At 42.5% G+C, this 11,578-nt stretch overlaps 2 protein-coding genes and 1 non-coding gene across 4 annotated transcripts; 1 reads left to right on the top strand and 2 right to left on the bottom strand.

Annotated features, from left to right (window-relative positions):
- Window positions 1-68: 68 nt before the first annotated feature.
- LOC139609689 (dTDP-D-glucose 4,6-dehydratase-like) lies at window positions 69-3,641 on the bottom strand. 2 transcript variants are annotated; one of them, XM_071464555.1, is made up of 12 exons: window positions 3,429-3,641; window positions 3,137-3,203; window positions 2,901-2,969; window positions 2,685-2,775; window positions 2,442-2,590; window positions 2,264-2,362; window positions 2,013-2,072; window positions 1,894-1,937; window positions 1,583-1,688; window positions 1,424-1,479; window positions 1,129-1,226; window positions 69-994 (listed from the first exon to the last, which is right to left on the bottom strand). In XM_071464555.1, the coding sequence occupies exons 1-12, from the start codon at window positions 3,473-3,475 to the stop codon at window positions 900-902; spliced, it is 981 nt and encodes a 326-aa protein (XP_071320656.1). In that variant the 5' UTR covers window positions 3,476-3,641; the 3' UTR covers window positions 69-899. The 2 variants fall into 2 exon arrangements, with proteins under 2 accessions (XP_071320656.1, XP_071320655.1); XM_071464554.1 differs by having other exon boundaries at window positions 1,583-1,748; window positions 3,429-3,639.
- A 510-nt stretch (window positions 3,642-4,151) lies between these two features.
- gpr180 (G protein-coupled receptor 180) lies at window positions 4,152-7,312 on the top strand. Its single transcript, XM_071464553.1, has 10 exons — window positions 4,152-4,418; window positions 4,966-5,109; window positions 5,211-5,305; window positions 5,431-5,536; window positions 5,893-6,073; window positions 6,239-6,288; window positions 6,382-6,539; window positions 6,616-6,813; window positions 6,906-6,983; window positions 7,132-7,312. The coding sequence occupies exons 1-10, from the start codon at window positions 4,280-4,282 to the stop codon at window positions 7,285-7,287; spliced, it is 1,305 nt and encodes a 434-aa protein (XP_071320654.1). The 5' UTR covers window positions 4,152-4,279; the 3' UTR covers window positions 7,288-7,312.
- A 3,272-nt stretch (window positions 7,313-10,584) lies between these two features.
- On the bottom strand, window positions 10,585-10,666 carry trnas-cga (transfer RNA serine (anticodon CGA)). The gene has a single exon. It is a non-coding gene; the product is annotated as a tRNA-Ser (tRNA).
- Window positions 10,667-11,578: the final 912 nt, after the last annotated feature.

Here is an 11,578-nt window from a genome sequence, read left to right as displayed (position 1 = left end):
AGCTGTTTCTTCTTCTGTGTATGTGTGTTTCTGGTGTAGGGTTGTTTGATAACAGCATGGACAGAACCAGGTATTAAATATTAACTTTATTTGTAGTTAAATACATTCTACAGCATCATATGATAAAAAAAAAACATACAGACTGTGCAGTGTAAAAACACACCTGCCTGAGATGACTGGACATTGAATTAGCTGCTGTTCCCTTCTCAACCTTTTATTATAAGGCTGCTGTTACAACAAAGAAAAGTATAAAATGCCATAAAAGGTTCAACATCATGAATTTAAAATGTGAAGTTGCACCTTCAGTACAGCTGCTAAAAGTTGCAACACGTGCTGGATGTTAGCAGGAGCTGGGAAAATCTCGTGTCCTTCAGTACATTTGCAGTTTCACAGATGGTGTACAGTAGTGGAAAAAAAATATATAAAAATAGCTGCAGCCTTTACAAATGCAGCTGAGAAATGCCATTTTATAATCCACTTCACGCTGTGTTAATAGTTTAATGGAGCTCTTCGGTTTCTACATACTTCCAACGATTATGTTTAAACATCTAAACAATTAACAAAAACTGAACAAGCCCAGGTTGAGCAAAATAAGACCACTTATCAGCTGAATCAGTAATTAATATCAAGATAAAGTGCATTCATTTCCAGGTGAAAGTTTGCTTTGGTTGAAGGGAGGCTCTGCCTTCCTGTTGGCGGGCACTTCAGGGCCTGCTGGTCCAACGATCATTCAGAGACAGCTGAGAATAATGAAGTAGCAGCGTTCAGTAGTTGTTATTTGAGGATCTGTGCCACATAAATATCGTGATTTTTTTTTTTTTTTTTTTCATTATCACTGCATTTTGACTCTGTTCAGTCGGCATCCTTTCAGTCGAGATGCAGGGCACAGCTGAGCCCATTCATTTGTCGGGAGCTTTTTCAAGCTTGCTTCTGATTTGTCCTTGGTCCTCGCTCGCATCTGCCCAGAAGTCTGGGTTGTCTTGGTACCATTTGACTGTAAGACGGAATTAATATTCCACATTATAGTACGTCATGTAAAAATGTCTTGCATCTATTTATTTTTGGGTTAAAACATGAACCTACTGTGGATTTGGTCTTTAATGTAAGTGTGTGTGTGTGTTACTGTACCAGTCTGTCTGATGCCTTCAGCCCAGGACACCTCAGCTCTCCAGCCCAGCTGCTGCAGCTTCTCACATTTGATGGGGTAGCGCAGGTCGACCCGCGGCCTATAGAGCGTCAGCAGATTCAGATGTGTCTCTTGGTGTTATGTGAATGTGTTAGCATACTGTTAACATCTATAATTATTATTATTTTGCAAGAGTGAAAGGATGCGGCTATTTCCTGGAAGCATTACCTACCACTGCCTGGTAAATACTGAACTCAGAAAAGATGTGTACGTTCATTTTTGACTTTCTTGACGTACCTGTCAGGCACAAACTCAAGCCAGTCGTTCACCTCGGAGTCTGGCACACTCTTGACCTAAATAAAAAACAGACACAGTTTTAATAATTGTTTAATTAATAATTTTCTTAAAATTTGTTATCTCTCACTAAATGTTTGAATAGGAAAAAACTAAACACACCATCCTAATGAGCTCCCTGGCCAGTTGCATGATGGGAATCTCACAGCTTGTCCCCACATTGTAGATTTCACCCACAATCCCTTTCTCTAGAACCAGCAGGAAGGCACTGATGGCATCATTGACAAACAAGAAATGGCGCGATTTAGGAAGGGTTCCCTGAATGGTGCTGCGGTAAAGAGGAGAAAGAGAAACTGAAGTTGCTCTGCTGTGTTTTTCTCTAAATGAACCACATCAAACAAATACTACAGCTGAATTACAACTACAAGGTTTCTCAGGAAAACCTTTCAAAAATAAAAGCCAAGCAAACCCACCATTTCTTATTCATTTGCAAGAGGGTGAGAAACCTTGGAATGACCTGAAAGATAAAGATGAACATTTAATAATTGAGAAAAATTAAATCTAGCAGCAGTTGTTAGTCAGGATATTGTACCTTTTCGGTGTACTGCCTTGGTCCGTAGATGTTGTTGCTCCTGGTAATCATGATTGGAAACTGGAAACACAGACAGAGCAGGATTTAACATATAAAGAACCATGAGGAACAAAACTTCTTTCACTGTATCTGATTTTTTTAAAGTAGATTCAGAGTTGTGATAGAGTTATAATATATGTTTATTAAGGCCTTTGATTTATATAATGTCATTTACAAACTAAACCCCTGCCTTTGTGTGTGTGTGTGTGTACCTTATATTTGTCCCAGTAGGATCTGACCAGACACTCCGCAGCTGCTTTGGTGGCAGAATACGGGTTAGAGGGCCTCACTGGACTGTTCTCATCAAACACCTACAGGGAATAAAACACCCACTAATTAGATCAATAAATGACCCGTACACTCCACACATCCACCCAGCTCCTCGCTGACCTCATCCAGACTGGCTCCGTACACTTCATCTGTGCTGACGTAGATGAAGCGTTGAGGCTGGTGTCGGGCCTGTTGGGCAGCTCCCAGTAACACTCTGGTTCCATCGATGTTAACCCGCTGGAAACTAGACGGAGACTCGAAGGATGACTCTGAGGGAACAAATGACACAGCGCTTGGGAATTAAGAAACAGGGACGTCAGCCTGGTACCCAGCCTAACCTGTGTGTCAACAACTGCTGCCTACCGACGTGTGTTTTGGCTGCAAGGTGGAAGATCACATCGACGTTTGCTGTGTTAAAAATGTGGTTTACCAACCACGAGTTACACACATCTCCCTGTTGAAGAAAGCATTGGATTCAAATAGTTATAGCATTAGTTATCATTATAGTACAAATGTCACTGACTACTTTTGATAGAGTTTATCTGTAGTTGTAAAACATGATTATACAGCAGCTCTCACTCTGATAAAGGTGTAGTTGGCTCTGTCTTGAATGCTCTCCAGACTCCTGGGGCTGCAGCAGTAATCCAACTGGAAAAGATCAGACAAAGAGAATCACACTGACAACCTCACACATGAGGCCAACCCACTTTTTAGTTTCACAGATTAAAGAATTTAATCAATTACGGGACAGTCATTCAGCACTGAAACATATATGTCTTTATAACCTTTCATTCACACAGAAAGTAGAGACTTACATTATCCAGGTTAATAATTCTCCAGTCAGGGTGTCTGTTGACCAGTGAGCACACAAGATGGGATCCACTGGGAAGAGAGAGATGCTGTGCTGTGATTAAGTTTTAAAAAACTAGTAATTACCACTTAAAGTCAAAACCTGCATACTGGTTATTACAAACACCTCCCTAGAATAAACATGAATAATAAACATAAATATATTCATGAGAGGGGGGCAGGTTTTGTTGCTTTAGGAAGCTACAATTAACATGATGCGAATTATTTCCAATGTCTCTGAATTGATCATGAGCTCACATGAATCCAGAGCCCCCGGTCACCAGAACAGTCTTGTTCAAATCCATCCTCCGCTTTAATGTGTAATGTCAGTGCGCAGACATGGTCACAGTGTTGTTACTGTTTCACACCCAGTCGTGAAGCCCGCTGGTTGTCTTCCTGCGAGCACAGGACTTCTCTGTCTTCCTCCCGTGAAGCGGATTCGTTGTGTAGTGTGTGCGACAGTGGCGGGCTGTTTTACGGCAGTGTTGACACGTTGAAAATGGGCGGGGCGTTTAGCGCAAGTCCACCAGTTTCTGCTCTCTAATTGGTCATCTTCCGTGACGTGTTCAAGTAAGTGCGTTTTGATTGGCTGGATCTCCGATCAATCAAACTGTCAACGGCGCCGACCGGGCTGGGCAACGGCGTCAAATTAGCTATAATCAACATGTAACGTCCGGAAAGTCTTTTCAAAATAAGAGTGTTCTGCTTTTTTTCAAAGCACTATTACTAATATGTTTCATGTTTTACACCTGTTATTTAAGGTTGTTTGTCTTTGGTCAAGTCACATATTACTGTTTAAAACATTAAATATACTGAACCACGGTGTTAAAGTGTAGCAAAGTACATTTTAAAAATAATTTTAAAGTCACTTCAGTGTCTTAATGTTTTTGTGTCATTCTGTAATCAATAAATATACTTTCTACATAATTACTCCACAAATGTAACACGTATGAAGCTTTTATTTGAGGGCGGAAACACCTAACTTCCGGTCGTAACCCTAGCTAACTTCGAGTAACTTGACGCAGCTGTTTGACTTCTGGCTTCGTGGCTCATTGAATGGAAAAGCTGGCGTTTATTTGTGGATAGCGGTGATTTGCACGGGGGGGAAAATGTCGTATGTGCTGGTCACACTCGTGGCTGCGGCTCTGCTCAGCTCGGAGGCTTCGGGGAAAACCGTGACGGGACTTTTTAAGAGCGAAGCGGCGAGACAGCGGAGCGGCCAGTTCATCACTACATTCATGTACCGAGGTAACGATGCTGCAAACGTGTCACCTCAGCAGGGATTGTATTATCTGCTCACTGTAATATAGCCTGAAGACACTGTGTTGGTGCAATGTTCTGTTTTTGTTTGGTTTTATTTGTCACTGATGAATGGTGTGTCATCAATGCTTCATCATGAGCAGCAGCACTTTAAACAACAACTCTCTTTATTTGGGATTAATAGCTCATTTTCAGTGATTTGCCCCTGTCTGCTTCATGTGAGGTCAGAGGTCAGCTTCAGCAGGCTGCCTCTGAAGCCACTAAGGCCACAATGTGCAGGTTAGAGAGGAGCCACATGGTGTGTAGGTCCAATTAAATCTCACATCATTTCATTTTTTTTATTAGTAGTAATAGTAGGAGGCAAATGCTGTCACAATGTCCAGTTAATTTGATTTATTTAGGCCAATATCCCAGCGGCACAGCTAACAGATGGATGGATCAGTACCATAAGAGAAATGGTAGGAAACACCTGTCATGTTTGTTTCCCCACGACCCACCGATGCGACTCCCTTCTCCTGCCTCTGTCTTTCTGCAGGCGACAATGGTCTGTTGGTGTGCCGGCTGGACAACTCCGCCCTGGCCACAGAGAAGGAGTCCAGACTGCTGTTGTATCAGGATATGGATTCAGACCTGGACAACCTGAGCTGCACTGAGAGGCTCGCCAAAGCCCACTTCACCAGTAAGGACCAGCGAATACCAAGCGCTGACTTCTGATATGATGGATGAATTGCAGCTGTATAGATTCATTCTTCTTATCCCTCTGCTCCACATCTGCTTCAGTTTCCCTCAGTCAGGAAGAATTCAACCAGACGATCCCTCGTCAGTCCTCCCCTACAGCCTGGCAGGCCCTGTATGCTGACAGATACACCTGTCAGGTAATGTAACCGTTTTTATTTGTTATGCTGTTTTATACCTGAGTTAAACCAGAGATGGGGGGCTACATATGAGCATTATTGACTAGATGCTGAGAGCAGTCATTTATCCTCTCTTGTCCCTCCAGGAGAGTGCAGTGATTCCTTCTCACGCCGATCTCAGTTTTACCTTGTTGCTCTTCAACGCCGACTCGGCGGGAAATCCTCTGGAGCACTTCAGTGCAGAGGAGGCAGGTGAGGCATCCCGAAACCAAATAAAAGATGAGATTTTCTTCATAAATTTGAGCTTGGAGTTGCAGGATTGTGTCTATTTTCTGTCTAAGTAAAGATACCCCCCCCCCTCCCCGCAGTGCTTTATGCTTGTGTGGTTAAAAAAAGATGTTCGTGTTAAATATTTAAAGGACAGAAAGTACGTAATGGCCAAAAGCTGTGTCGAATCTTTGAGAGTGTTTCAGAATTGCACATATGTGACATTATAAACTGTGATATAACTACATGCTTTGATTTGTAGAGGTTGTAGGGATTGGTCCTGGGGGATCTGCATCGTCCAAAATGTTTCCTCTTGACTCGTTTCACTCTCTCTTACTCAGGTCTCCACAGTTTTTACTTCCTCCTGCTGCTGGCCTACTTCATCGCCTGCTGCATCTACTTCCAGCCTCTGTACCAGGCTCTGAGGAAAGGAGGTCCCATGAACACCGTCCTGAAAGTGCTCACCATGGCGCTGGCATTACAGGGCTGCTCCGCTCTCTGCAACTACATCCACCTGGCCAGGTAGGTCCAGCAGACGTTGGACTGCAGCTGCAGTTGGATCAGACTGTTGAATGCAGGTTTTCTCTGGGACCTCAGGAGCTGCTGACACTTTATATTACATGTCGGTGAATAAAAATATGAAATAAAGTCGCAGTGTTGTCTTTTCCCTCGTCCTGTGCTCTGCAGGTATTCTCGGGATGGTGTTGGTATTCCTCTGATGGGCAGCCTGGCTGAGTGTAAGTTCTTTTCACTTAAACATGTCTTTTCTTTCCATCTATATTTATATATGCTTCTTATTCTATGTACCCACCTTTCCTGTCCCTGTGCAGTCTGGGATATGGTGTCCCAGGTGTCCATGCTGTACATGTTACTGAGCCTGTGCATGGGCTGGACTCTGAGTCGAGGCAGGAAGCCTCAGTCCAGACCTCTGCAGTGGGAACAGTCTCCAGCCTCCACTGCCGTCGCTGTCGGTGGAGTCGTTGCACAGGTACGAAGGATTACACCAGGTATGAGTCACCTGACCACACCAGAGCTACCTGAGAGTGAATCCGTGTCATTTTCAGGCAGTGCTGCTGCTGTGGGAGCAGTATTCAGAGTCAGAGAGCGAACATCACAGCTACCACGCCCAGCAGAGCCTGGCGGGCGTCCTCCTCATCGTTCTGAGAGTGGGCCTGGCCCTCCTGCTGGCCTCCGTCCTCTACCAGATCATCTCCACTGAAAGGAGCACCCTGAAGAGGGACTTCTACCTCACCTTCGCCAAGGTAAACTACACAAAAGCACACAGGCCTGCAGCCTCCAGACGGACACAAATTCACCCCCAGCTCCTCATGTGGTGACGCGGCCTTTGTTGCAGGGATGCTTCCTGTGGTTCCTCTGTCACCCCGTCCTCGTCCTCATGTCTGCTATCTTCAACGAGCACCAGAGGGAGAAGGTTTGGACTCACGAGCAAACAACATTTTAGCAAAGCACAGCCATGAAGTGCCATGTGGTTGCCCTTTGGCACCTTATTGAAGGTCTACAGAAAGGTTCAGGTAAATGATGGCGTCTGTAACGCTCCACCTCGTCTTCCTTCTCTGTAGGTGGTGACTATCGGTGTGATCCTCTGCCAGTCCATCTCCATGGTGATCCTCTACCAGCTCTTCCTGTCTCGCTCTCTCTACTGGGAGGTCTCCTCTCTCTCCTCTGTGTCCCTGCCGCTCACCATGTCCAGGGCGAACCAAAGGGGGCGCTACTGAGCAAATCCACCGCCACGCTTTACCCGATCTGCGTCTCCCCCCTGAACCTCCCACCCTGTCGGAGGAGGGAGCACGGAGAAGCAAAGAAGACGAGGAGAGCTGTGACACCGCGGGGACTGCTCTCCTTTGCTGTGAACTGTTTCCTGGGAGCATAATCACCACTAGTACGTAAGTTACCAGGAAACAAAAGCACAGGTCAGAGAATGACCCGAGGACAATATTTACAGCAACGCCCTACCTCTAGTGACAGCTGATTTTTGACTGGACATTGCTGAGCAGAAGGACAGGTTGTTTATTGAAGGATCACCAAGAGAACAGACAGGTGGTGACCATGACATGCTGGATGTCCTCACTAAGACACAAGGACGGATGAAGACGGATAGATTGGCGACATCGGGATTTTTAGGATGCGTCTGCTGTTGAGGTAGAGGACAGGTGCAGAGGGTAGAGATGGTTGTTTGGACCTCGAGGAGACAGGATCATCATCTGGTGAGGTTTGTCATGTTCACGGCAACTTCTCTGAAAAACTGGACACAGATCTTTTAACCCAAAGAGAGAGATGGTTGAGGAAGATTTCAGAAAGACACAAAGAAAAAAGTTTCTTCTGTCTTAAAGGATACGGCTGGTTTTATTCTCTGTTTTTCTTATTGTCAGCTGATCCCAAGAAAAGAGCAAAACCAACAATGCAACTCTCTCAAATGATTTCTGACTTTCCTGCCTGGTCTGTGCAAATGTGTAGCTCCCATATGTAACCTAAAAAAAAAATAATAAAGGCTGAGTAATTTCCTAAAACAGCTGGGCGCTGTAGCTTTTAGCAAACATTCCTCAGACAGGAATAAATAGTGCATTTGTTGGGGACTAGTTTCAGCTGCGGATTAATACACATTTGGTCGTCAAGGGAGAGTTTATAGTTTCAAAAGCTGAACGAGTGTTTGTCATAATAAAGGAACAGATCAGGCCGTGCTGTCCGTTGTTCATTTTAATAGATTTTGGAGAATAATGGAGGAATAAGTTGAATCAGGCTCTGATACACTGTAGGATCATTTCATTGTCGGTTTTGTTCCTCTCGTTGGATTTCATGACAATTAGACTGACTGTGGATAAACAGACACCTGGATGGATAAAAGGTGGCAAATGCACAAGCTGGGACAGATGGATAAAGCATGTTACTGCTTAGACAGGTGAAAAAATGGGTTTTTAAATGGCTTAATATTAAGGATTGGTTTATTTTTGTTTTTGCATAGCCAAAGCGATGAATATGAGCCAAAAGATTGGTGTGTGTGTGTGTGTGTGTGTGTGTGTGTGTGTGTGTGTGTGTGTGTGTTCCCTGTGCTCACACATCGAGCTGTACTTTAAGTTATTTCCTCACCCTCGACATGAATTTATGAGCTGACAGCATGTGAGAACCGAACCTTTGAAATCATATAAGCTGCATGACTATTTTTTATGTTTAATGTAAAAAGCAGATCGGGACGAAACCAAAGTCAGGTCAAAAGATTCCAGTGTATAAATACGTTCCAGTGATGAACCCAGATACACATCTGCATTGTTTCTTTCTCAGATGATTCAGCTGTGGACACACTGTGACTTACGACTGTCGCAGTGAGGCTCAATAAAACTGACTCTTTATTAACGTCCTATAATATCCCAGTGGGAACAGGCCCGTATTTTCATTTAGGGAGCCGACACACTTCATCTGATGGAAATATGAGCATAGAGGCTGACACTCGCGCTGGAAACACAGAAAAATCCTCATATTGTAGAAAATGAAAGCCTCAAATTTTACTCATGATTAATTAATAATTAATTTTAAAAAAAGCAAATGATTAATTTTCTGTCAATGGATAAATTGACTAATTGTTTCCTATTTTTTCTGCTTAGTGTTTTCAGTTCCTTCAACTTGGAGGTACAGTCTGTGGCCCCACATGGTCCACGTCTCTTGTTTAATTTGTTAAAAAAAAAAAAAAAAAATTATTACACTTATGCATTGTTTCTCACCATACTGCAGTGTGTGTATCCTTTGACAGGATTGCCCCCCCCCCCCCCTCACGCTTGTGCAAAACAAAATATGGACCCACTCTTGCAAACATTCCTCAATACTGGTCAATAATTCCACACTTTCACCCGTAAATATTCAATGGAAAACAAAAAAAAATACATAAAAGAGCGCACACAAGCTGATTCTATTATAATATGTTTAAATATACTGTATGCTATAATCCTGTAATAAGTTATTGAATGTTTTCAACATGCTGAGCCATTGGGCTGACACAAATTAATTTAATCCGCATTAGTTTTGACATAATACTTGAATATTTTTCTTTGTGGTTTGTTATTCATAAAATGTGCAATCTGATCTCTTCCATTAGCTCCTGTTGTAGATTGGTTCGCATTGAAACTGAACGTGTTTCTTCTATATGTGGATGCAAGAGATTTCATACTGTGTATTTTATTTTGTCCCATAATGACAGTCGTATTCTAATTAGACAACAACAAAATATGAGGCCTCTGGTTGTATTTTGTGCTCTATATTTTATAATATTTCATCTTTAGATTGTTGCATTTCCATTTCTTTTTTTCCCTTGAGTTTCCATATGTTACATGTGTTTATTTTCTGTAACCTGTGGAAATACTGGCTCTGTGATCATGACAGCTGTAACAAGGTAAATGTAATAAAATGCATTTTAAAGAAAACCAGCAAACCCTGAACACTTATATCGTGACTTATGTCCTTAATGGTGCGGGGTCAACGAATGTGACTGTTGGATTGTTTGGTTAGTTACAGGATCAGCACATAAAACACCACAGTCGTCGGGACATTTGCTAAAAATACTGTTTTTCTTTTGGGATTTTATGCCCAGATCAGCCCTGATCTCAACATCCTGGAGTCAGTCTGGGATCACATGAAGAGACATAAGACACCGAGACTCTCTGAATCCACAGAAGAAATGTGGCAAGTTCTCCAAGATGCTGGAGCAACTTTGCACCCTGGAGAACAGCACAAGTTTAAAGGCAAAAGGGTGGTCGCTTCAGGCTTTTTCTGCTCACTGCACTTTGTATGAGATTCATTAATAAGTCAAAACTCTTTATTATTTGTGAAAGCATCCTCACTTTTAGTGCCTAAAACCTCTGCACAGTACTGTATTATATCTTCCATTTGTGAATAAAAAAAGCAACATAACTCTGCATCCCATCCATCTTGTCTAAAGGGGGAACCGTGTTGATTTAAAAAAAAAAAAAAAACATTTACATAATAATTTTGATGTAAAATATGTGTAGGAGAAATAAATTAAAGATCGTCACGAACAGGATTCGAACCTGTGCGGGGAAACCCCATTGGATTTCGAGTCCAACGCCTTAACCTCTCGGCCACCGTGACTACGTACGTTGCTTACGTAGAGCGGAAGTTTATATTATTATACCTCGATGCGTGTGAAAAGACAGTTAAATGTTCTTAAATGAGACTGAAGAGAAAAGAAAAAAGAGCCGAAAGTAGGAAAGGAGGTAGGTGTGGATTCTGAGGTAAAACCGTACAAGATAAATATCAACTCATTTCACGTTATTGCGATAAATTAACCGTTTTTATCAGACTTTATTTGGTTTGTATGCTAAGTAGGATGTGTGGTCCCTGAAACATGATTGGCTGCTGCCGCTGCTGGAGGCGGGGCCATGAGTTCGCTGGCTGAGTTCTGATTGGAGCGCCACCTAGTGGTGAAGCCCACCAATCACACAGTTGCAATTTGGAACCGAGGGTACAAAAGCCTGGCTAGCTTGTCGGCCTGTTCAGTTCATAAATACAGCCTGTTGAGGTACCTTTGGTTGTTCTCCAGCTTGTGTTGTTTGATGAATTAAGTCGCTAAACTTTGTATGTTATTATCTATATTATATTACAGACTATTTTAGTTCCACCAGGAACATGGTAGCTGTTTGGCTGTTATCTATGAAGGCATGAGTTTTATATTACACTGCATTAATAAACTGACCATGTACATTATTTTTTATTTTATTTTTAAGAAATACATTTTTAAAACGCCTGTCAAGAAAATGTTCTTTTTTTTTTTCTTTGCAACAGGCTCCAAAACATGCCAGTAAATAGTGAAAATGATAAAGTAGCCCTATGGGAAGGCCTAAATATATTTACTGGACTACTGGAAGTTTCAAGCAGGTGCCAGTCCGTCTTATACAAGACTGTCATGGGTAATGATGCATTCCAGATCTACAGGGAAAATCTGCTCACACAGGCAATAAGAAAACTTTTAAGAAATTAATTAAATTTTAAAACACAGTTCAC

Source organism: Trachinotus anak, unplaced genomic scaffold (genome assembly GCF_046630095.1).
Source record: "Trachinotus anak isolate AG129_WGS33_773 ecotype Australia unplaced genomic scaffold, CSIRO_AGI_Tana_v1 ptg000026l, whole genome shotgun sequence".
NCBI lineage: Eukaryota > Metazoa > Chordata > Actinopteri > Carangiformes > Carangidae > Trachinotus > Trachinotus anak.
Note: the sequence above shows the minus strand (reverse complement) of the source record. Positions and strands in the feature narration are given on the sequence as shown.